The 22,475-nt window shown below is 41.9% G+C and overlaps 1 protein-coding gene across 2 annotated transcripts; it reads right to left on the bottom strand.

Moving 5' to 3' along the window:
* Positions 1–681: 681 nt before the first annotated feature.
* plekhf2 (pleckstrin homology domain containing, family F (with FYVE domain) member 2) lies at positions 682–20,303 on the bottom strand. 2 transcript variants are annotated; one of them, XM_069141053.1, is made up of 3 exons: positions 20,108–20,303; positions 4,534–4,651; positions 682–2,390 (listed from the first exon to the last, which is right to left on the bottom strand). In XM_069141053.1, the coding sequence occupies exons 2-3, from the start codon at positions 4,550–4,552 to the stop codon at positions 1,639–1,641; spliced, it is 771 nt and encodes a 256-aa protein (XP_068997154.1). In that variant the 5' UTR covers positions 4,553–4,651; positions 20,108–20,303; the 3' UTR covers positions 682–1,638. The 2 variants fall into 2 exon arrangements, with proteins under 2 accessions (XP_068997154.1, XP_068997164.1); XM_069141063.1 differs by lacking the exon at positions 4,534–4,651.
* Positions 20,304–22,475: the final 2,172 nt, after the last annotated feature.

Below are 22,475 nucleotides of genomic sequence, written 5' to 3'. Positions count from 1 at the left end.
CGGTTGCGAAGGATCTGACCTTTTTCGCTCTTCGCCACCTTGGTGACTCACGACGTTCAGCCTCTTTTCGACGTTTTGTTCCCACTGTGCTCCGCCCGGGAGGCGATCCCAGTCTAGGTCTTCGCTCCGCGTGTCCTCGGGAGGGTGCGACATGACGCGGCGGCTTGTTTACGCCACAGAAAACGATTTCTAACACACGGGACTCGAGTTCAGACAAGCACCGCAAGACAGCCTGTGCCAACGTTAGTATGTTTTCTGCCTTGTTGTTGTTTTTTTTTTTTTTTTAATTGTTAGGGTAAAGTTAATTATTAGCGCAATATTGAGGTGTAAGATACTAGTTTAGGCACATATCTCGGGTACGTCTAAAGCAGCGAGCCTTTTTTTTTTAAATTTTTTTTTTTTTTAATTTATCGTTTCACTGGTCTGTTCGTAGATAGACGCGAGACGTCTATCTCAGCCCGACGGTCGGCGTCTGCCTTTTTAAGCCCGGACGCCCGGTTAAAAGTGTCTTTCAAGTGGTTTCCAGGAAAAGTCCAAATTGAACTCTTCCTGTCGGGCGGGGTCGGTAATCTCCCAGCTCTGCCGTTTGCTGCTGACACACGCGAAACCAAAACACCGCCCCCGTCCTGCGCTCTGCGGTTCAGCCTATCGTGAAGTCCCTCATGTTTTTGGTTGTTGGGATTTTTTTTTTTTTTTTTTTTTAATTTTTTTTTTGCAGCCTGGTTTTTATAACCTTTTTTCTAAGTGAACGCTGAGCTAAATGTTTCGTCAAAGGCACGACGTGACGGTAAAAAGGCAAAAAGGGTAGAGTTACTTTTTTGGGAGCAAAACTCACAGAAGTGTGTTAAAGCGAGACAAACACTCACTGTGAGACGAGCTTGAGTTGATTTGTCAGAAGCAACTATATTAGGTCAACTAGAAAAGCTACGGGTTTAGAGTAATATCTACATTTTCGTTATCTATAAAAAAGGGAACAAATTTACAAAATAGGGAAACAACAACAACAACAACAACAACAAAAGAAATGCCAGAAACGTGTTACAATAAAGTCCCGTTTGGTGTAAAACCTGAAGGACAGAAGAGATTGAGCCCAAACATTTGATTTTCCCTGCAGAAATCACAAGCAATCACCTTGTTTTAGTTCATGGAAACAAAAATAAAATAGAAAAGAGAAAAAAAAAAAAAAAAAAAAAAAATTAAGTTAAGGAGGCGGACAGAGCAGCGGGAGAGTTTCTCATTAGCACCTTTTGCTTTCTGTAGTGACTAATTGTGGCCAAATTAAGAAGCCGAGAGAGCCGGGCGGACTGAGCAGAGTCACTCGGTAAATTCCTCATTTCGCTGACGAACCGCTGTGTTCAGGAAAATATCTGTCACTGCGGGAATTAGAGAGAGAGAGAGAGGAGAAAAAAAAAAAAAACAAATCTTTTGGTTTGTAGACGAGACTGGAACTCCAGAGTGAATTAATGAATTAATCCTCAGGAGGTGGAAGTCTTCTCGGGGGTGGGGAGGGAGAGGAATCATGATTCAATCATCGGGGAGGGGGGGGAAAAAAAAAAAAAAAAAAAAAAAAGAAACACAACGGCAACATCAGCAGAGTATTGTTCCTCCCGGGCCGGCCGTCGGGAGGAATCGGGGCCCTCAGTCGCTGCTGTCGTCTTCGTCCTCATCGTCCGACAGGTTGCCGCTATTGAACTTCGAGCCGGGCCGGCTGATGGAGTCCGAGCGCGGCGCGAGGCTCCCCGACGTCAGCTGCACGTAGCAGAACTCGCAGACGCGGACGGGTTTGGACGACTGGCTGGGCAGCAGGTACTTCTTCTCCGAGCACGGCCCGCACACCACGAAGCCGCACTTCCTGCAGTGGTGGCGGCGGCTGACCGGCGTGAACTTCACCTTCTGGCAGCGCATGCACACCGACGCCTCCGAGTCGGGCACCCAGACGGCGGCGTGCTCGCCCGTCGGCGACTTGCCGCTCTTCTGCAGCAGGTCGCCGACGCACTTCCCGATGTGGTTCATCCACTCGGACTTCTCGGTGGCGGTGGCGGCGTAGACGGCGAAGGACTTGGTGGGCGTCTTGATGAGCCAGCCGTTGCGCAGGTCGCCCTCGTCGGGCACCTTGTCGATGGTGACGCTCTCCAGCGGGATGATGTGCTGCTTGTTGTACTTCTTCTTCTGGATGACGATGTTGCCGTAGACCAGGATGTCGTTGAACAGGAAGAACTGCCGCGCCTTGGGCTTCTTGCGGCAGAGCTTGGTGAGGACGCCCTCGCCGATCAGCACGCGGCCCGGGATGGCCAGGGGCTGGCCCGCCGCGCCGAAGCAGCCCTCCACCACCGCGATGCGCTTGGAGTTGGCCTCGCTGTTCGCAAGCCGGTCCACCATCTTCGCCGCACCTGGAGGACGACGACACAGGAAAAAAAAAAAAAAAGAAAAAAGAGAGAGCCGGCTTGAGAACATTTTCAAACCGTCGGCTCCGTGGTTTTCAGTCAAATGAGTTATTGTCTCGTCAGTCGTTTAACGACGTTACGGACGCCGGCGGCAGAATGAGCTACAGTAATCTTTCGTTCGAATAGCTTTATTGAACGTGAATCGGACGCTCGCTTTTCTTGTGAAAATGGAAAACTCAAATAAGAGACGGAAGTCGGCCGAATTGTTAGTTTGATCCCCCTTTTTTTTTATTATTATTATTATTATTATTATCCAGATTAAACATAAACGCTGCTCTTTATTGTTCACATAAATCCCACTTCACATTTTCCACTTATGGTGGTGCGCAACCTCTGCAGTGACTCTGAACCTACTCACTTCACCAACCACTGTAATTCATTCAGTTCACGGTTTTAAAATGCTGCTCCCCCCCCCCCCCCCCCCACCCCCCCACCGCCCCCCGCATTGGTTTCAAATCTTGAAAGCTGGGAAGTTTGTCGATAACAAAATAATAGTTTCCACGTATTTCACATGGCTCCAATTTTCCACGAATTGTAGTGACAACCAGGATATGAAACAAAACGGTCCAACATCGTAGAATAAGTCAGAGGGTCGAAGGAGGTCGAAGGTCACCTACGATCTTATGACGCCGTGTCCGGCGAGCCCGAAGCGTCGAGCCGTGACCTCGGAAAGACGCTCGGAGGCACGGCGGCGAACGACGGCGTGGCGACGACGCGAGAGCGAACGCGGGTGAAGTTCATCCTCGGTTTCTTGCGTTAAAGAAATAATAAGAAAACAAAAAAAAAACCTGTCGAGGTTCATTCGCCGTCAGATCTGGACTTGTGACTCGTGCACAGTCTATTATTTATTCCTCCTCCTACTGTTAACACGAGTACATATATTTTTTTTTCTACATTTTATCTGGCGATTTCTCAGGCAGCTTCGCCGCTGGTCTGCTCATACGCATTTTGAAACAAAAGCGGAGCTGGGCTTTTATCGACAAACTCGACTAAATCACCGCAAACAAGAGCGCTGAAACATTGCCGAAGTCAAACCGACCGAACGTCAACGACAGCGCGGCATCGTCGGCGCCTGGGAGGTAGCGTCTGTCGGGGCGGGTCAGGAAAAACCTCCGCGGATGAATTACCTGTCGACTGATCGAATGAAAGACTAATCGTTTCAGCGCTGCGATAAAAACAAATGAGAACAAAATCCCCCCACGCGAGGCAATCAAACCCGGGCGAAGCTGCTGTGATCAGAAATGCTTTCCCTTCTGAACTTTCCAAACTTCACGAGATGAAAGTTTCCATAACATCCGCACAACAAACAAACTCCCGAGTCGGTGATGTGATTTTTTTTTTTTGTGTGTGTGTGTGTTTGTTGTCGGTAAGCGGGTGGACCGCACTCAAACAAACTCCCATTACGAAACTAACTGCAACATTCAGAAAACAAAAAGCGTCGGTGTTATCGCGCTCTCGGTTCCCCGCCCTTTTCGAGAGAACATAACCGCGCGGCTCGAAAGCGACGCTAATTAGCCGGCAGACGCCAGCGGAGCCCCGGCCGGGTCATCCCCGGCGATCTCGCGCACTAATAACCCAGACTGAGCCGCCGCTGAAACGACGGCGAAGACGGGGACACGGCCGAGAGAAACGAATCCAGGAGTCCGTCAGCGTGGTTCATCGGTAAGGCCGTCGTAAAGATTTAATACAGGGAGTCATCCTTTTCTGGTATAGTGAAGAGTGGAATTGATTTTTGTATTTTTTTTTTAAACCATCCGGCAAGCTGGTTAACATTTAAGAGCTCGATTCAACACCCGGGACCTTAATTGCCATGAAACTGGGAAAAGGCCACTGACACGTGCAGAAAAGGACCAATAGCAACAGATCTGAATGTATTTTTTTAAAATATTGATTTCCAGCTCCAACTACCAAGTATTTTCATTGTCAATTAAATCAGCCAACCATTTTATCCATAAATTATATAATTGTGTACGGTATAGAAATGCGATGTCCTAAAATTGCTTGTATTGTCCAACCACCGATAATAAACGCAACGATTGCTTAATTAATTAACTTAATTAACCTTGTATCACTTTTTACAGTACGTTACCCGCTATTGACTTGTTCATTTTTCAAACCGCCGTGTCCGCTGGGATGAATGTCCACAGGAAAACTCCACGAGGACGACGAGTAACCGTTTTTCTTTTCTTCGACGCTGCCAAGCTTTACTGAAACAGAGGAATGAAGAAGTTCCAGAGGGAGGAAGGTCTGACGAACGCAATAACCGGCTAAATCGCTGCATCTCGACCGCTCCGCTCGCAATGAAATGGAAAAGAAATCACGAGGAGGAGCAGAACAAAGTGTTAAAATTTAAAACGTCCGTTTGGCAAAATCTTTCCAGTGTTTCAGAGGCAGTGCTTTGACAGCTTAAAGCCAATCGAAAAGTCACTCGCTGATTCGGCACAACGTTTCAAACACTTCAAGGTTTCCTCGGTTTTAATGACATGAGAAGAAGAAGAAGAAGAAGAGACTTTCTGTCCAAAATGAACCAGAGGTTTCGGTGCAGTATAATCCATATTAATCGGTATCATAGAACAAGCACACGTCACCACTCCAATTACTGGGAATAATTATTGTAAGTATGTTCACAGGGATCAAAGCAACCCACACTCTCTACTAACCCAGATTACAGGCTCATCTAATTAAAAATGAGAAACCAGCGACATCACGTAAGCAGCGAGCAATTTTCCATTTACTTTATCCTTGGCTCTCGACCTTTTCATCTTTCATCGCTAAATACATACGCCGAGTTCAAAAATAACAGGAATTATGTTTTGGGGGGGGGTTTCAAAAAGTGGTTAAAGTTGTGCGCTTCCTTTCTGGACTTCAACTACTGAGCTCTGGAAATAAAGACTCTGAACTGGGTGGGATTTAAAATAATAATAATAATACTGAAAGAAATGCTGATCTGCCCCAGTCCCGCACGGTGCCATGTCATTTGTTTTAAGGAGTATAATTAACAGAGATGTGCTCAACTGCTGGCGGACACAAACTTCAAAATGTACCAGAAAGGAATCAAAACTGCTCACAGGCCAGAATGAATGAACGTATTTCTAGTTTATTAAATTAGCCAAAACTTCTTCAAACTCTCACATTAAGAAACGTGGATTGTGTTTAAGTGCAGACAGCTGCTTATTCCACCTTTAAATGATTTAACAATGTGACGATGAGAATACAGCTGGACGTATTCAGCGGGTGGTTCAATTCAAAAGCGGCCTGGTTGAGGAAGATAAACTTCACAGATGGAAGCAATTATTTATTTTGCATTACGTTGACGTTCGGCGTTAAGCGTCCCGCCTCGGGGACAGTTCGGATGTAGCCCGACTGAGCCGGGTCGAACACCAGCTAACAGCAGCCTGGCCAAAGTGTGGATGCCTCCGGGGTTAGAGGTTTGAATATCCCAAGAGTCACTTATTATTGAAAATGTAATCCTACATTAAAAAGGTTTAATTGCACGCTTGCATGTACACACGTTTTTTTTTTTTTTTACACGTTTAAGTAATCTGCCGTGGACCGCCGAAAAACAGCAAATTAAATTGGTCTTACCGGAAAATATCAAGAAAACGCTGGCAATTTGCACAACTGTAAAAAATAATAATAAAAATAAAAAAGAAAGACTTTACCTAAACTATTACTTTGATTGCCAATTCTTTCAGAAATGTCAGAATACAGGTGAAATCCCCCCCTAAGTCTGAGGTGACCTTCAACAATCTAAAGTAGAAAACACTCCAATATTTAATATTGCTCGGTAAATGCCTCGATGATTCGCATATCGATTATCAGAATTGCTTCGGTTTAATTTTCTCTCGTTCAACTATTCGCCTCGTTGTTTAAACTCCTCAGTTGCGTTAGAAATAGAAGCACGCGTCATATTGGGACTTTTCAAAGTACATCCGATTGTTTAAACGTCAGGCTTCGGCTTAAATTTCTCTCTGGGAACAGTCCCGGAGTGCGCACGCTGATTTGAAAACTGCAGCGCAACCCAGAATTTTTATACATTTGATATTCAGCCGCTTTAGTCCGGCGACGAGTGCCACAAAATACTCCTTGAATAATCCCACAGAAAATGAGAAAGACAGGCTGTAGCAATAATGGGAGAAAGGCCAAATAAAGCAGACAATGAAAGGCTCTTTTCTACGCGGGTTGTTTTGGTAGCGTTCGGCTGGAGTTTGTTGCTGTGAATGTCAATGACGACTGTCCGTGCCACCTTAGGTTACAGCAACAGCAGCGGCTTTAGATAAACCCAATGATTAATTCATTGGGAGCGCCGTCCTCTCTCAATTTACAAGATCTGGTTAGGATCCCTTGACTTTACAAAAATAGGCGGCGCAGGGAACCGGCTTTTTTTTTTTTTGGGGCGTAGCCATTTTTCTTTAGAGGAAGAGACAGACTCGGTAAAAACCTGATGGTTTATTTAACATCAGATTCAAGCCATCTCACGGTCGTAGAGTATTCCCACGTCTAGATTTTGATTGACCGCTAATTAAAAAGGTCCCAGTGTAAACAGATAAAAGACCTTCAACTCGGGAGGTTCTTGAGCAGCCGCGCTGAGGCTTCACCACACGTTCCTTCATGCAGAGTGTACTTGTACTGTAAAGGGGGATATATAATTGCGCATGAACGGCGTTAAAGATGTTGGGAAAAGACTCGGGAGATAATTCAGTCATTTTGACCTCCGTGACAATTCGGCGTTTTGTGCGTTTGAGCTTAAACGGTGCGTTAAACTGCTCTTTTAGCACGACTCAGCCCGACGACGGACAACGAATCCATCGAGTGTTCCAGTGAAATCTGTCACTTAACTATAAATGTCAACGCATGAACCGCTCGGTATAAATCCAACTTAACTTCAACCCTCGCTGTAACAATCCTAATAATAGAATAATAGAAATAATTGGGAGGCACTCCAGCAACCTGGTGAGTAAAAGCCACGATTGGACGACTTCTTGACCCTCCTCCCCGACGCCAACACGAACCGTGATCGGTCCGGGTCATACTTGTAGTTGATCGCCGAATCTGACGTAGCTACAAGCGCGGAAAAACAAATATATTCTGCGGTCTGAGGCTGGTTTTATAGCTCGTAGCATAAATGGGCCAACTGCCATATGGGATAACACTGGCCTTACCAAACGCCAGAGATATACAGCGAGAAGACGTTGTTGGGTAAATAACGAGAGAGAGAGAGAGGGTTTAATCATCCACCCCATAAACTCTTCATCGCGACCTGCAGCTAAAACCTCCAGCCGGTACCACACTGGGAAGCCCGGGAAGGAAGGGGAAGCGACGGGTCGGACGAGGAGTGAAGCGAGAAGGAGCGATTTCTCTAGGCTGCGAACAGCAACTGCAGAAACAAGGGCAGCCATTTATCCTGGGGGGGGGGGGGGGGGGGGAGGGGGGTAACGTGAGGGCAGACGCAGTCGAGGATGAGGCAACGTCGTTGTTCCTTATCTGTCGCACGTCCCCATGTTTACTCTGTAGCTCTGGTGGTGCAAGTTACAGAGCAACGAGATGTCGAAAACGGACGGCGACGGATGCGTACGAGGGCTTTCTCACTTTAAAAAAGAAGAAAACGAGTCTCGATAGACCTGATCTAGAGCAGATACACAACATCAAAGTTGTCAATATTTATTAAAGCCAACATTCAGGAAAGTATTACAGCTTAGACCGTCTGTAGTAAAAATCCACGGTTATTTGGTTTGCCTTTATAATTGGTGCCAACAGGAGGTTTTACAAATTCATCGGCAGTAATAATTACCGAACGCAGCACACTCATTACACATTAAGGTTTTCAATTTGGTCTACATTAGAGGAAATTACTCCATGAGAAAACATTGAAAGCATGATTGTGGTCAAAGGTTTAGAGAATCCTGACAAATCAGGGAAAACGCAAACTATTTTGACGATGGAATTATTGTTTTAAATCATTTTCACGCAAAGACGTGCTTCTACTTACATCTTAAAATGTTTTGCTTTTCTTTGTCTCACTATATCTATATATATATATATATATATATATATATCTATATATATATATACACACACACTAGATGGATGTGAGTCTTTTAAGTTATGACCTGGAGATGTAGAAGCTTGAACAGGCTCTTTTTTTTTTTTTTTTTTTACTACATTTTAATAAGTCATTCATTACGCAAATAATGAATCAATAAAGACTTAACCAAGAACTAAGAATTAACAAGTAATTCACTGCGACGTTAAAATAATCGCAGTTGCAGCCGAAATATCGAAATAACAATTCCAACATGCTGCTGGTATTGTTTACCGTGTTTATTATGTTGGCTTAGGATGCTAATAATTGATTATCGACACAAAGATAAAAGGTGTACAAAGCAAAGCTGCGGCCGATGGGACTGCGATTCGCTTTGCAGGTGTTGATAACACACCACAGCGTGGGAAGGTGTGGTGGAAAGTGGTGTGAGTGAAGAGGGCATGAAGTGGAAAAGAGGATGTGGCAGATCCCCCCCCGAGGGGAACATGGACGTCTCAACCAAATGTCATCGCAGTCCGTCAGATAGTTGCTCATTTATGTAAAGCCTTCAGCGGTGGACCGACATTACAGAGCCCTAACAATAGCTTTTAACCACAGCTGCTGCAATGATGTAAAAGCTGTGTCCGCTGTGGGGATTCACCTTTTTTTTTTTTTTTTTTTATTTAAATGATGCACTTATAGCACTTTTAGATATACCTACCCCGTCTGACTGAAAAGTAACCAGTCAAGTAAATCCAGTTTCAGGTCAATTTATATCGCTTTATAAATCAACTCGTCTTCCAGTAGGCAAAGCAAACAGCATTTCCATCGACGTCTGGCTGAGCTCGTAGCAATTTCCAACACAGCAGATAGCTTCTCCACGCGTAGTTTTCTGAGTGTTCAGGACAAAATAACCGCCGCTCAGAAACGCAAAACACATAACATGAATACACAGTGAGAATCTAAACGTCCAACGTGCCATTTCTAATTAATAATCTTGCAGTTTCACTCGGTTCTCTGTTGGGAAAAATCTCTCCAGAGGAATTACTAAAATTCATAATCAGGCAGAGTTGGATAAATCAACGTAGTTATTCTGTGGCGTCGTGAGACGAGAACACACTTACGATAATATTCAAATATTATTATCATCAGGAGAAATCTTTTAAATTACTAGATAACTGAACAACTGACTCCTAACTTGTAGACAATGACCTTATTAGCACCATTTGTTATCTCCCTCCCAAAAAAATTTAAGTTTTAATTGAGTGCCTTTGTAAGTAAAGATGGGTATTCTGCTGCAACAGGTTTCAATACTTTTAAAAAAAGTGGTTCAGTTTTTAAATTGCCTGAAACTAAATTAAAAAAAAAAAAAAAAAATTAAAAAAGGAGAAACTGTTTGATACGACAAAAGCTTTGGAAGAAAAATCGCTTCAGGAATATTTAACAGAACGTGACCCACAAAAACGAAGGAATTGTATAATTTTTTCTGGTATTTCCTTCTTTAAAAGTTGAACTTGTGTGTGAATAAGCTGTTTCCCACCTGCAGCAGACAGGGTTATGTGGCATGTGTGCGAAACCTAATATTTCCAGATACAGGAACTGAGAACGACAAGGTTTTTTTGTTTTATTTTTTTTATCCCCGCCTACACTTCTCAAACCTCTAAAGTCCCGTTTCCAATGTTTCCATACATTTTCAGCCAAGTGGTACGCAGGAATGACGAAAGCAGTTTACTCGGGTCGTCACAGCCGCCTCCAGTTCCATAAACACTCGGGAGCACGAGAAGCCTCACGGGAGGAGGAAAAAAAAACACAAAAAAACGGAGGCAAGTATAGCGGCGATTAAAAAAAAAACGCAGTCACCGCAGAGGGCGGGTCCACGGTCACAATCAGTAATAACAGTCCAAACTTCATGATCGATGACACTTCAGCTGCACAACAGTTTCTGCCAAAAACAGTCTGTGCTCCCTTTAATCCTGAAATGTCAGGCTTGTGTGTGTGTGTGTGTGTAAAAGGTAATAAATATCAGAAGTTATTAGATCTTAACAGTCCCATTACTAACTACAGTATCTCTTTAAAAAGGAAAATTGCTCAAACCAAACGAATGCGCCGTGAACATTACATAAATATTTGCACTGATAAACGTGCAAACAACTTTCTCACAGGCTAAAAAGCAAAAGTCATTCATTACATGACCACAAAAAGCTTTTCGGTCTGAATTTTATGCCCCTAGAAAAAGATCTAAACATTTACAGCATTTGCTCCCCCGCGACCTCGAGGCTGCACTTCAAACGCTGACCAGCGCAGCGATTAAAACGCCTCCCCAGCCGAAACGCTTTCCCTTTTCAGGTCGGATGCTGACATCGGCAGTAATGTGATTTCCAGTGCACGTGAGGAAACCCTTGAAGTGAAGGTTACCATGGCGAAATCATTGCATCAGCTTTCAACCAACTCAACGCAGCTACGACTGTAAATTCAGCTCTCCTGCAGACATTCAGATCTACTCCAAATTACAAGTCGTGAAGATTTCTTCATGAGCAATCGCATATTTTAGGTACGCAATCTATATTTGAATTACAATACTTCAGAACAGCTGGAAAGGCACTTCTGTTAACAAGGCAACAACTGATGATTCATTTCATCTTCTATTAATCTGTCAATTGCGTTTTGGATTGACTGCTTCATCTGCAAAGTTTCAGAAGAGCTGATGGTGTCTTCGATTGTCGGGTCGTGTTACGAAACCCAGAACCGATTAAATTTACAACTATACAAAACGGAAAAGCAAACCAGTGAATACTCAAGACAATTATAAAGACAAACCGCCAATTCAAAAGATTGAAATAACATCCATCTATTATCATCTTATTTCAGGTCTAATTAAGTCATATTAACTAAATTCCCATCCATTTCTGTTTCACCGTTTCTCTTGTTTGTGCACTGAGGCCTTTGTTCATTTGCTGCCAAAAAAGTTGACCATATGGAAACAAGTGCAAAAAACAAAACAAAATATTCTAGAGCAAAGGGAGTCAACAAAAAAATAAAAAATGACCGTCTCAAGTGACTTTGAAAGTTCTTTAAAAGAAAATTCCAATTTCAGCAGTCAAACTATTTTGAAGCACAATCATGTCAAAATGCGAAAGAAAATCCTTTGTCGTTGGCAGGAATGAACAGAAATCAGCCTTGATTATTGTTCAATCGGACCGTAAAAAGAATAATAAAATACTCTTTCGACACTTTATCATTATATAAACTTTAGTCCCGGGCAACGTGACCGTTAGTGTTCGGAGAAAAAAAAAACCTGCCAAATGATACAGCTATCGAGCGGTGGTATCAGTGTTTTCTTTTTGCTGTGATTTTTCCTTTTGCCTGGGAAAGCTGCAGCCTGAGAAAGAAACCAGTCGGTCCGAACTCGCTTCTGTCTCCTCTGTCAGCGGTGGGTTTAATCAGTCACTCGTACAGGTTGAAACAGATTCATTGCACAAGCCGGGCAACTCAGGAAACTGATAAGTCGAGTTCAAGTTCTGACGTGCTGACAACTCCCAAGAAAAAAAAGGACCGGCTGTAAAAACAGACATTAAATAAATAAATAAAAAATTTAAAAAAAGGAAACGTCGTCTCCTCTACCGTCGTCGCTCTGTTCTGCGTCAGTCATTTCAGTAAAAGTAGCTGTCGTAGAATTGGAATCGCAATCTGCACCGTTTCAGCCACCATTGTTTGAAGTGCCTGATGAAACTCAACAGCCTTTTGATGGTGCGTTTGCTGAGCGAGGGACACTTCAGCGCCCGAGTATAACACGGAGCCGAACACGATGTAGGACTGAGTGGAGAGTAAAAACGATGAAACTTTACCCGTCGCCGTAACCGTGGAGACTACACGTTAAAGTCGGCTCAACTTTAAACGCAGTGCAAAAAAAAAAAAAAAAAAAACGACACGGCAGCCGATTCTGCAAATGCCTCAATTCAGGTTTAAAACGTGAAAACGGTCGATTCTCCTCTGAACAGGCAGAGCAGGACACTAAACGGCTGGCTAGTCACAGAAAAAAAAAAAAAAAAAAAAAAAAGCAAGATACTGTATTTTTAGATGGTTTGATTGATTGTTCACTGTAAGCACGACACCGCAATTACATCGAGATAACGTTCATGGGTTTGTCACAGAAGTACCAGAAGTCAACCTTTGTTCATTGCGGCGCATTAAGTCCGTAAAGTTGTGTTTCTTCTTCTTCTTCTTCTTCTTTCACTTCCAGGTTTGTTAAAAAAAAAAAAGAAGAAAAAAAAGGCTGAGTTAGAACCGACATCTGTTTCGTCAGCCAACGTGACAACATTTTCACGCATACACACCCACTAAAACGCCGAGTATGAAACTGCATATTTACACTCTGGAGGATTGCTTTGGAGAAGCTCAATTTGGAGCAGAAAAAGTTATAAAAAAAAGGCATAAAAATGACGAGATAAAGCATCGTGGACACGACCTTTGGGTTAAAACTCACACTAACGGTGGCTCAGTTTGTAGCTCAGTTTTCGAGCGTTTCTGTGTGTTGAAAATGAGAGCGTCTGAACGGAGCTTCTGAGGAATGCGCTCTCCACAGGCCTCCATCTGTTCCTCTCGTTCTGCTGAAGTCGTGTGTGCAGCACATCGACCTTTGAGCTTTTCCGCTGCAAATAAACCCAACAGGTAGTGAGAAAGCTGCGACCCGGGGCTTCGGGTTCAGTTGTGCCGTTCCCCCCCCCACCTGTTCCTTTTAAGGTTAATTTAGAGCAGCTTTCTACACGCAAACAAAACTATTTTATTTTCAGATCCCTGTACCCAAATCTCTCAGGCTCCTTCCTTATCAGAGAGAAAACAAAACAAGCTGAGGGCAAGACATTTAAAGGTTATCGATGACTGTGAAGAAGCTGCAGCCGCAAAATAAATGTTGATTATCAGAATATAAAACTTTGACGACTACCCTCAGCGTTGTGCGATGACTGCAACTCGTAAGGAGTTTCACAATCTATTAAAAAAAAAAAAAAAAATGACGACCACTGCCGATCTTAAGGAGCCTGGAGAAATAAAAAGGCCAATATGCTCCGCTTCGGGCCTGCTGCTGGCGTTGTGCACACATGTCCGTGCCACATTGGCAGTTCAATACAGAGAAGTAAGTAAAGGTGCATTTATATAGCAGAAAATAATCAAGTGCTTCACTACAACCGTGTTGCATCCCATTTTCTTAACCTCAGCATAAAACTTATTTGGGGATTATTTACATCCGGGGTGGATTAAACAACGATCGAGGATATTTATAACCTGTAACAAAGCTCAGCTGTTGTCTTGGTGAAAACTGCAAAACAACATTTACCAGTACAGGACGTGAGCCTTTATCCTCCGGTGTCCTCAAAACGCCGGCAGTGGGGTGTTTACTTCTGTCTGCTAGTGCGAGTTTCCACAAAAATAAGAAAATTAAAAAATCACACCCAGGCCACATTACAGGCAGCCTCACTCTCGTTCCAGGATGTAGTGTATAGTCGAGTTATTTTTAGATTGTTTTAAATATCGAAATCATCACTACACTACGGAGAAGGGGTTTTTTTTTTTTTTTTTTTTTTTGCCGTTTTACAAAGTGGAAGTACTGCTTCGACTGAAGTGTCACATTTCACAACTGGTCGTTACTTGCAAGTCATACGAGACGTTCGCTCGTGCGTCCGTGTCATATTTTCATGTCCGATATGTTTAAAGACGAGAACGAAGAAGTTACGTGAGGTTTCAGAACGGCTTCAAAATAGAAACCAGCAGAAGGGCGACTAAATTCAGCAGCGCGATATGGCCTCAAAGCATCATTGATATCTTTAGCTTGCGGAGTTTTTATTTTTTATTCCCCCCCCCCCACCAACAGTTTTGGCATGAACACGATACAAGTTTATCTCTCTACCATCCGGCCTGTATTGATGGGAACATTTCTACAGAATATGAAGCGGTCTCTTTCTTTTTAGATTTGGCAGCATAAACGTATAAAACTAAAAGGAAGTCTCACTTAACTGGTCGTGAAGTTCAGAAACGGGTTGATTCCCTCTACGTTGCCATTTCTGTGTTTCCACTTTCACTTGAATCTATGTTTTCACTTCTTCTTACGTTTTTCTGCGCCTTCCCTTCCAAACTGTCCCTCTTTTGAAGAAAGCCCCAATAACAAACCTGCTGATTGTAGAAACAGATTTTAGGATTTTTTTTTTTTTCCACAGATGATCAGCTCCTGCTGTCTAATCAAACCATTCAAAGCGTTGCGAAATGAAAAACCTCTCGCACCCAGAGTTTCCAACAACTCTTCTTATAATGTGTTTTTTTCCACTTTAAGGCAAGGAAATGGTGGGAGCTTTCTGTGGTCTGACACTTCTGCCTCCTGACATCTGCAGGTGAACCGACGTCTGCAGTATAAAAGGTGAACGTCGCTTGTTTTGCGCTTAAAATGATGTATCTACTTTTTACATGTAACAGGCACGCCACATGTCTGTTTGAAAGATTTGAATATTGACGTTTGACTACCGACTTAAGTTAAGACTTGCTTTCAGACGTTTGTACTCGCACGCGAGATTCATTTCTTGCCACTACAAGTTTGCGGTTCAGAGTTGGCAGTTAAGTTTTGTGGAAATACCACATGTAGGTGTTAGCGGTTAAATAACTGGAGACGGCCTTTTCGGAGCAGCTAAAATTGACATTAAACACTCGGATAAGCGCACTAATTTCTATATTTTCAATGGATGTTCAAGTCTTTTTTGCTTCTTGAATGTAATGACGTATTCTCAAGTCTTTTTCCACAGAAATTTGTCACATATTTCTTATATTGGGACACCCGTATGATGCCAGGCGTTGCACCCCGCCCTCAAATGTGGCTATTCGGTGCAGCTACAAACACTTCTTTTGGAAAAACAAAGACCTAAACATGATGCAATGTTTAAACCAGGTTACTTCTCGTTACTGTGCGAGCTGGGCACATATTCAGAAAACTATCTGGCAGCAAGAACAAGCTTTTCCGTGTAAGACTGTAATGTCGGCCAGCTGACTAGTGACTGAAAAGCTCTGCTCAGGCCGCATGCAAATTAGAGAAGTGAAACTTTGACTTAATAAGAAACGCTTCAATACATGTTTTTGAGTAACTAAGTGTGGCCATATATGAAAATGAGAAGTGTAGATGTTGAAAGTGGATACTGACTTTATACACACAACTCTTATTAGGTCTTGAAGTTTACTGCTCTAATCGAACCTCTGGCATGCGGCTAACGCAAAAATGTAATGGTTTAAACTACAATGACTAAGATGCATCTTCCGGACGTACGGAAAAAGGCCATCGCAGTAAGATTGAGCAAGATTCATATGCGCTGATAACGTGGGAATCGCCGGCAGCCTCATGATGAGGACGTTTCCGGTGTGTTTGTCCCACTTCAAATCATTTTTACTGCAGCAAAACGGGAACGTCAAGCAGACAAGAGTGATATTGCCGTGCAAAATATTGTGATATTAAGCCGTGTTGATTTTGATCATTGATGTGCAGCCCAGGTGTACGAGTGGAGGTGTGCGGATTCAAACTTAAAACGGCACACTTTTCTAGATACTGCAAAAATTTCAAATTGGACATAAAGAAAAAACAAAAACAACCAAAAAAAAAAAAAAACCCCACTAAACACCAAGCGGGCACTTCCTCCACACGGAGGAGCAGCCTCTCCTCTCCGTCCGCTGCTCCGCTCGCCGTTCCACCGCAGATGGCAGAGAGGTCGCCGTGGAAACGGTGAACACACTGGAGTGAAAAACAAAAGCTTTACCGGAAAATAAACCTCTCCCCGTTTTCCAAAAAGTTGGGAACACTGTGTAAAATGTAAATGAGACAAAAGCCAAACACTGGTTTTTAACACTTTTTTTTTTTTTTTTTTTTAGACTAATCACAATTAAAAAATAAGGAATTCACGCCTTACATTTTAAAAGTCCTTTTAGGACTCTTTAAATACTTATGGATACGCCAGCAAATTTTGGATTCACTCCCCAAAAAGTCCCAAAAATATGGTAGAAACTTGAGGAGGTGCATTTCCAGGATGGACAGACACTTTCAAACAGCTGTCTGTTTTCGAAGCAGGTAACTGACCGCGCACTTTTATTGGGTCACAAGCCTCCATGTAACGGAGAAAACAGGTTATTTTTTTTTACTAACTAACCGCATGATCTCTTAGGGGGAAATCTAATATAAATAAATAAAAGCCAAGCTGTAGATTTTAAATCATATTATAATTATAGAGGAGTTTCAGTTGAACATTAATAGTAACTCATCCCTACAGGCATCACACCAAGCAGTACCTATTCACAGGTAATCTGTTTGTTTACCTGACGTGTCAGGGAGGATGTGACCTGCTTTTCTTATGCATGTAATCTGCATCCATTTATAAACAGAGACATGTTGGATTATGCGCCGGGGGTTTGGATTACACAGGAAGCCCGAGTAAACTTCCTGCGCTTGCAGAGTGAGCGGCAGACCTTTATATATATATATATATATATATATATATATATATATATAAAGGTTATCGACCTTTCAAGGTGGTTCATTTTACTCGGCCTCGCCCTCATCAGCTCTGGCGGAACTAGTTTTACGACGCTAAGACACAATGAGGAAGGAGACGCGAACCGATTTAAGAGATCGCTGTCTGGTCCGGAAGTTAAAAATATGGCTGATAAATCACGATGAACGTCACCTGCTAAGCGGTGGGTTGTGATTTACTGTCTGGAAATGGAAAGTGAGGGTTTTTTTTCTTTTCTTCCCGAGAGTCCTTATCATACGTTCCCCAATAGTTCCTCATTTACATCTGACTAAGCTGATGGTAACTTCCCGGCCAGCCTCCCACTTTCAGTCCTCTAAGGAAGTCCATAGTGAGAATGCGTCAAAACACACATGACCCTTTCGAAATGTGGCATTTTTTTCTCTGTTTAAAAAAAAAATCAGTGTCGGTTAAAATAGCAGAATTGGCCACTTTCTGAGTGTTGCTACAAATACAGCGTCTGTTTTCTACACTTTGATATTAATAATCTCACGTTACAAGCCTGTCTACTTAACAAAAGACAAAATCCTTAAATGCAGCACAGCTTTAGGACAAGTAATAGGATAAGTAATTTTGATAACTGGTCATATTAGCTATAAATCAATCTTAAATGTAAATCATCTGTGGGTACACGTAGTCATAATCATTCGAATAATTGCAATTAACAATATAATTGCCTTTTTCTGTTCATTTTATGCCACTCATGGTGATAATTGATACATATTCTCCTTATAAAGAAGAACAGATAATAATTGGCTTTGGGGTTAAGGCCTCATTCAGCTGTTGTTATACAAATTAATGGAATTGATTGCTGCAATTATACAAAATGATGATGATGATTATATTAAAATAATGGCAGGCTATTATGCAATAATTGTGACAGGTCTCCATACAGGCACCTCAAATGTGAGGATTTGCTGCTTTTTCTGCTTTGCATTAGTGTCAACTGAATATCTTCAAGAGAGACTCTTGATTGTTGTTTGGATAAAACAAGACTCATTTTTGGTGATTTCATGAAAAGTTATAAAGGTTACAATCAAAAAAAATAACATCATAAGGATCAGTAATGCAGGCGTAGTCATGTGAACACAAATATTAAGGTTTGACACTCGGTGACACTAAGCTGGGTGGCATTTAAGCATCTTTATGAAGAAAAGTCACAAGTTTGACACTAATTGTGTGTCTGAGCCAGACACTGAAAGCTTCAACACTAAACAACTGAAACACAGAGTTGAACAGAAATTGACAGCATAACCAGGTGTGGCAGTGCACGAGAAGCCTTCTTCTTCCTACCACCTAACAAGACAGATGAAAACACGAGGTATTCTCTCACCCACAATTTCCTTTAACCTTTTTCTTCCTGTAGAGGCATTGATAAATAACAAGTAAAGCCATTTGTTTCCACACCTATTCACCGTGAATAGTTGTAGCTGACAACCATCAAAAAGCGTCATACCGAGCGGTTTATTAAGCTGGGCTCCTTGAAGTAGATCTCGAAGCTCGAATATCTCTCCGTGCTCTTCGCATCTTATCGTCTGGTCTGAAGCCTGAGAGTCAGCTGGGCTTGAAGGCTGCGTTCAGTTTTGAAACAGAGTTTTGCCAAAATTTCTGAATTAAAAGTACACACCAGAGACTTTTTGTCGTAATAAACTACAGCTGCAACTAATGATTATTTTTAAACATTCATATGCAAGTCATTACAGGCTGACAACTTCATTAAATGTCAAATAATAAGAGAAAGGCGTCTTCAAATTGCTTGTTTTGTTAAAACCAGCTGCGCGAAATCCACAAGACAAGTCAGTCGTTCTCCAGTCGAATGCGACAATTTACCAGTTTTCTCGGTTTGATATCGTAGTGAACTAAATATTTTATAGGTCTTCAACTGTCGATTGGACAAAACTAAAGACATGAAAACATGAACTCCAGCTCTGATCATTTGCGATGGGTAGTTGTCACTGTTTTCTGACATAAACGTGTGTAATCTATTTACCGATATAATAATCAAGACTATTTCAAATAATCAGTACCTGCAGAAATCTAAAACAAAAAAGATAACCTGTTGTTTAGGAGTACCCGATAGAGCATGTAGAGCACTAAGAAGCATGTTTACTGGGTGTAAATGGATAATGGGAGCTTAACATAAACAGGGCAGACTTGCATGTGAACAAGCCTCGACCTTAAAATGCACAAAAACCTTCCTTTTTACGCGAGTAGCCAACTGAAAGTAAGAGGATTTAGAGCCGTGTGACCAAAATCGGGACTCCCACATCACAAACTTCCCGTTTTGTGCAAGGAAAGAAAAAAAAAAACAGTTTCTCCAGCGGTCAGGACACCACTTTTACTTCTGCAAGAGTTGTAATAACCTCTCGACTGATGATTATACGTGTTGCAACGAGGCACAGGTGGGTGGAGTGATGCGCAGAGACTCCGGTCCTACCTGGAGAAGCGGAGCTTACTTTACAAAATGAATCATACCTTCAAGCCGAGGAGCTCTTGCGTAAATGGTGCGTTTCCAGTCCGCCCTGACCTGCAGTCGATAAATAAAAACCCCACGATGACTTTATCCTGCGGGGCTCACGAGGGCAAACACAAAGCGAGGCAACGTCACCACGACTTGGTTTTTTTTTAAAATCGCCCTTTTTTTTTTTTAAATTATTATTATTATTATTAAATCTTCTTACCGAGGATATCACTCAAAAGTTTCTGTGACTTTTTGCAAGTCGGAGCGCAAGTTTGGGTAAAGTGGATTCAGTCGGTTAGCCAGTTAGCTCCGGAGTTAGCTTCCCAAACACGCTCATTCGCTGCGCCCCGGAGCGAACTCAACTCTTTTTGTTTGTTTTGTCTTCACCTCCGCAAAACAAAACAGTTCGTCGATTTTTTTTTTTTTTTACCTCTCGATTTACGTCTTTTAGAAAAGTCGAAGTAGAGATTTTTCTTTCTTTTTTTCCCCTTTTTTTTTTTTTTTACTGCGCCGAGTTTACCAGCTAGCGCCTCGTTAGCATGAATGGGAAAAAAAAAAAAAAAAAAAAAAAAGTGTGACAGGACATCAACCCGAGACAACTTTTTTTTAAAAAACTGGGGACGCTACATACCCAACGGAAGCTCTTGTTGTCCGGTAAACTTTTCGCAGTGACTTGAAGCTCAGTTGTATTCCAGTTAATGCGAGTAAAGCAGTGCCTCCCCCCCCCCCTCGGAAACCGGCCGCAGACAGCGACGAGCAGCTGGAAACTCCGCCGCTGCCCCGAAAATAAAACAACAACATGGCAGCGCCGCGGGGCGTTCACGGACCACTGGACAAGTCGGGAAATGCAAGACCGTCCGTGTCCGAGCAGCGAGACTACCGTTTGTAACGAGCTGCCTTCTCTCAAGGACTCTTTTCAAATGTGTTGTTTCTTATACTTTTCCGTACCACCGCGTTTATTTTTGACAGCTTCGGTTACGAGTTGCTTTTTTTTTTTTTTTTTTTTTTTTTAAATGTCACTAGTTTCGCTTAAATTTAGCTGATAATGAATATTTAAATACGGGACTTTCACTTGTCATTTATTATTTTTACATTGTGGTGTTAGTACTTAAGTAAATGACCTGAGTAAATATTTTTGCACTGGCTTTAAGGTCAAAACTGTAAATACCAAGTACAATAAGGTCAAATTAAGGTTGTAGGTCGACACAACTCTCATTAATCAAATGCTGCAACCGTTTTCCACCATATGAATAAAAACACAGAAATAATATTGATAATATTTAACAAATGCAGCTGTAAACTTTCAAAATAGACTAAATGATCCGTAATTACGACCCATTACCTTTTGATAAAACAAGTTATGCTACGATGTTCATATATATTGTGAAAAGTTAAACCTTCTTCAAAAGCAACCAAGAAATTGTTTGGTAAAATAATATGTAAAAGTACATGCACAATAAATATTTGACAAACTATCTTTCTAATTAAAGCAGGCAAATACACTGATGCAAAATCAAAGATCTATTAAATACCCAAATTATAAGGATTTTTCTTTTGTCCTAATTTTCATTTTCATTTTTAAGGTACAACATGAGTTTGGTGATTTCTTTTTTGTTTAAACTATAAGGTATTTCAACTGATTCTACCGGAAACTTCTTTGAGCAGCTGCGCGGTAGTGAATACTGTTATATATCAGCCTTCAGTAAATGGCAAAATAACTTTTATTCCACTGTCAAGATGACTATCTGATAGGGCCCAAATTTGTCAAACTTTCCAAATTTCAGAATTTACTTGAAATGGCATGTTAGGAAAAAAAAAAAAAAAAATCATGCAAGATTTCACGCTGGTGTCTGCCACTTTCGTGTTTGATGTACTTTCAGTTAAGACTTCGTATTACTCTTCCAAGTACATGAGTACATCTTCAATGCTGGAAGCCAACTACAAACAAGTTTCAACAAGTGGGGATACTTCTTTACTTCAGTGCCTCATTTTCACAAAGAAACAGTGAATTTGGTTATTCCCACATGCAGTGAAGGCAGCAAGAGCAGGGCCAGAAGCTTAGCTGTTGGGAGGAGATGGGCTCTGGGTTCAGTGGAGTAAACACGACAAGACATGCTGCGGCTTACCAGACAAAAATGGACTGTCACCCAACCTATAAAAAAACCAGTTGCAATGTTCCCTCTTCTGTGAATTATGTTTTTCTTCACTTTACAAGACTTTTTTTCTTTTTGCCTTCAGGCAACTAAAAGCCTCATCACATTTGTGGACAGAGTGACATTCTGCTGCTGATTTGTCTTTAAGCAAGGCAGCTATTTTGCAGCATCTTCAGTCCCACATGAACTTGTTAGGGGTCAGAAGTGGTCCAAACCAACAATTTTGGGGCACCAGAGCGGATTTTGATTTGACCTCTCCCCTTCAGAAACAGTAAAGTCATTCACTGTAATTACAGACATACCAGTCTCAATTCATCATCTGCAGAGCTTTCGACCACATCAAATGGACTTGTTCGTGAGCAGATGGAGTTTCCTCAGTTGTTGATGGATTCTTTAACATTCGGGGTCTGTAACGCTCATGAGTTTATCCATCGTACTTGAGCACTATTAGCTTGAAAGCAAAGCGTCGAAGTTCATTGTTTCAATTCAAGGTCAATTTGCTAGGTTTTTACAGAGCTTTCAAGTATATTTGTGATTTTATTTACAAAAGAAATCCACCAATCCATCTTTATGATAACTGAACAAACTTTGATACGGTCAAAAACTTGTCAACTACAAAAAAAAAAATAATCACTTATATGAAGGACAACATACATCTTTAACCTTTCGCCGCTAGAGAGTAAACAAACAGACAAAAGTGTAGTAGTCAAGCGAAATCTTCTCTTTATGGTGGAGTTTCTTGAGGTCCTGGCAAAAAGGTATGTGATTTAATACATTTTTCAGATGCTACAAAGTACATTTCATATTAAACTGTGTACAGTTTGTGTTGCCTGTAAAACATTTACA

The sequence above is a fragment of the Embiotoca jacksoni genome, unplaced genomic scaffold (assembly GCF_022577435.1).
Source record: "Embiotoca jacksoni isolate LCO1_2020_lvr unplaced genomic scaffold, fEmbJac1.0.p SCAF_11, whole genome shotgun sequence".
Taxonomy (NCBI): domain Eukaryota; kingdom Metazoa; phylum Chordata; class Actinopteri; family Embiotocidae; genus Embiotoca; species Embiotoca jacksoni.
This window is presented reverse-complemented; position numbering and strand designations above follow the sequence as displayed.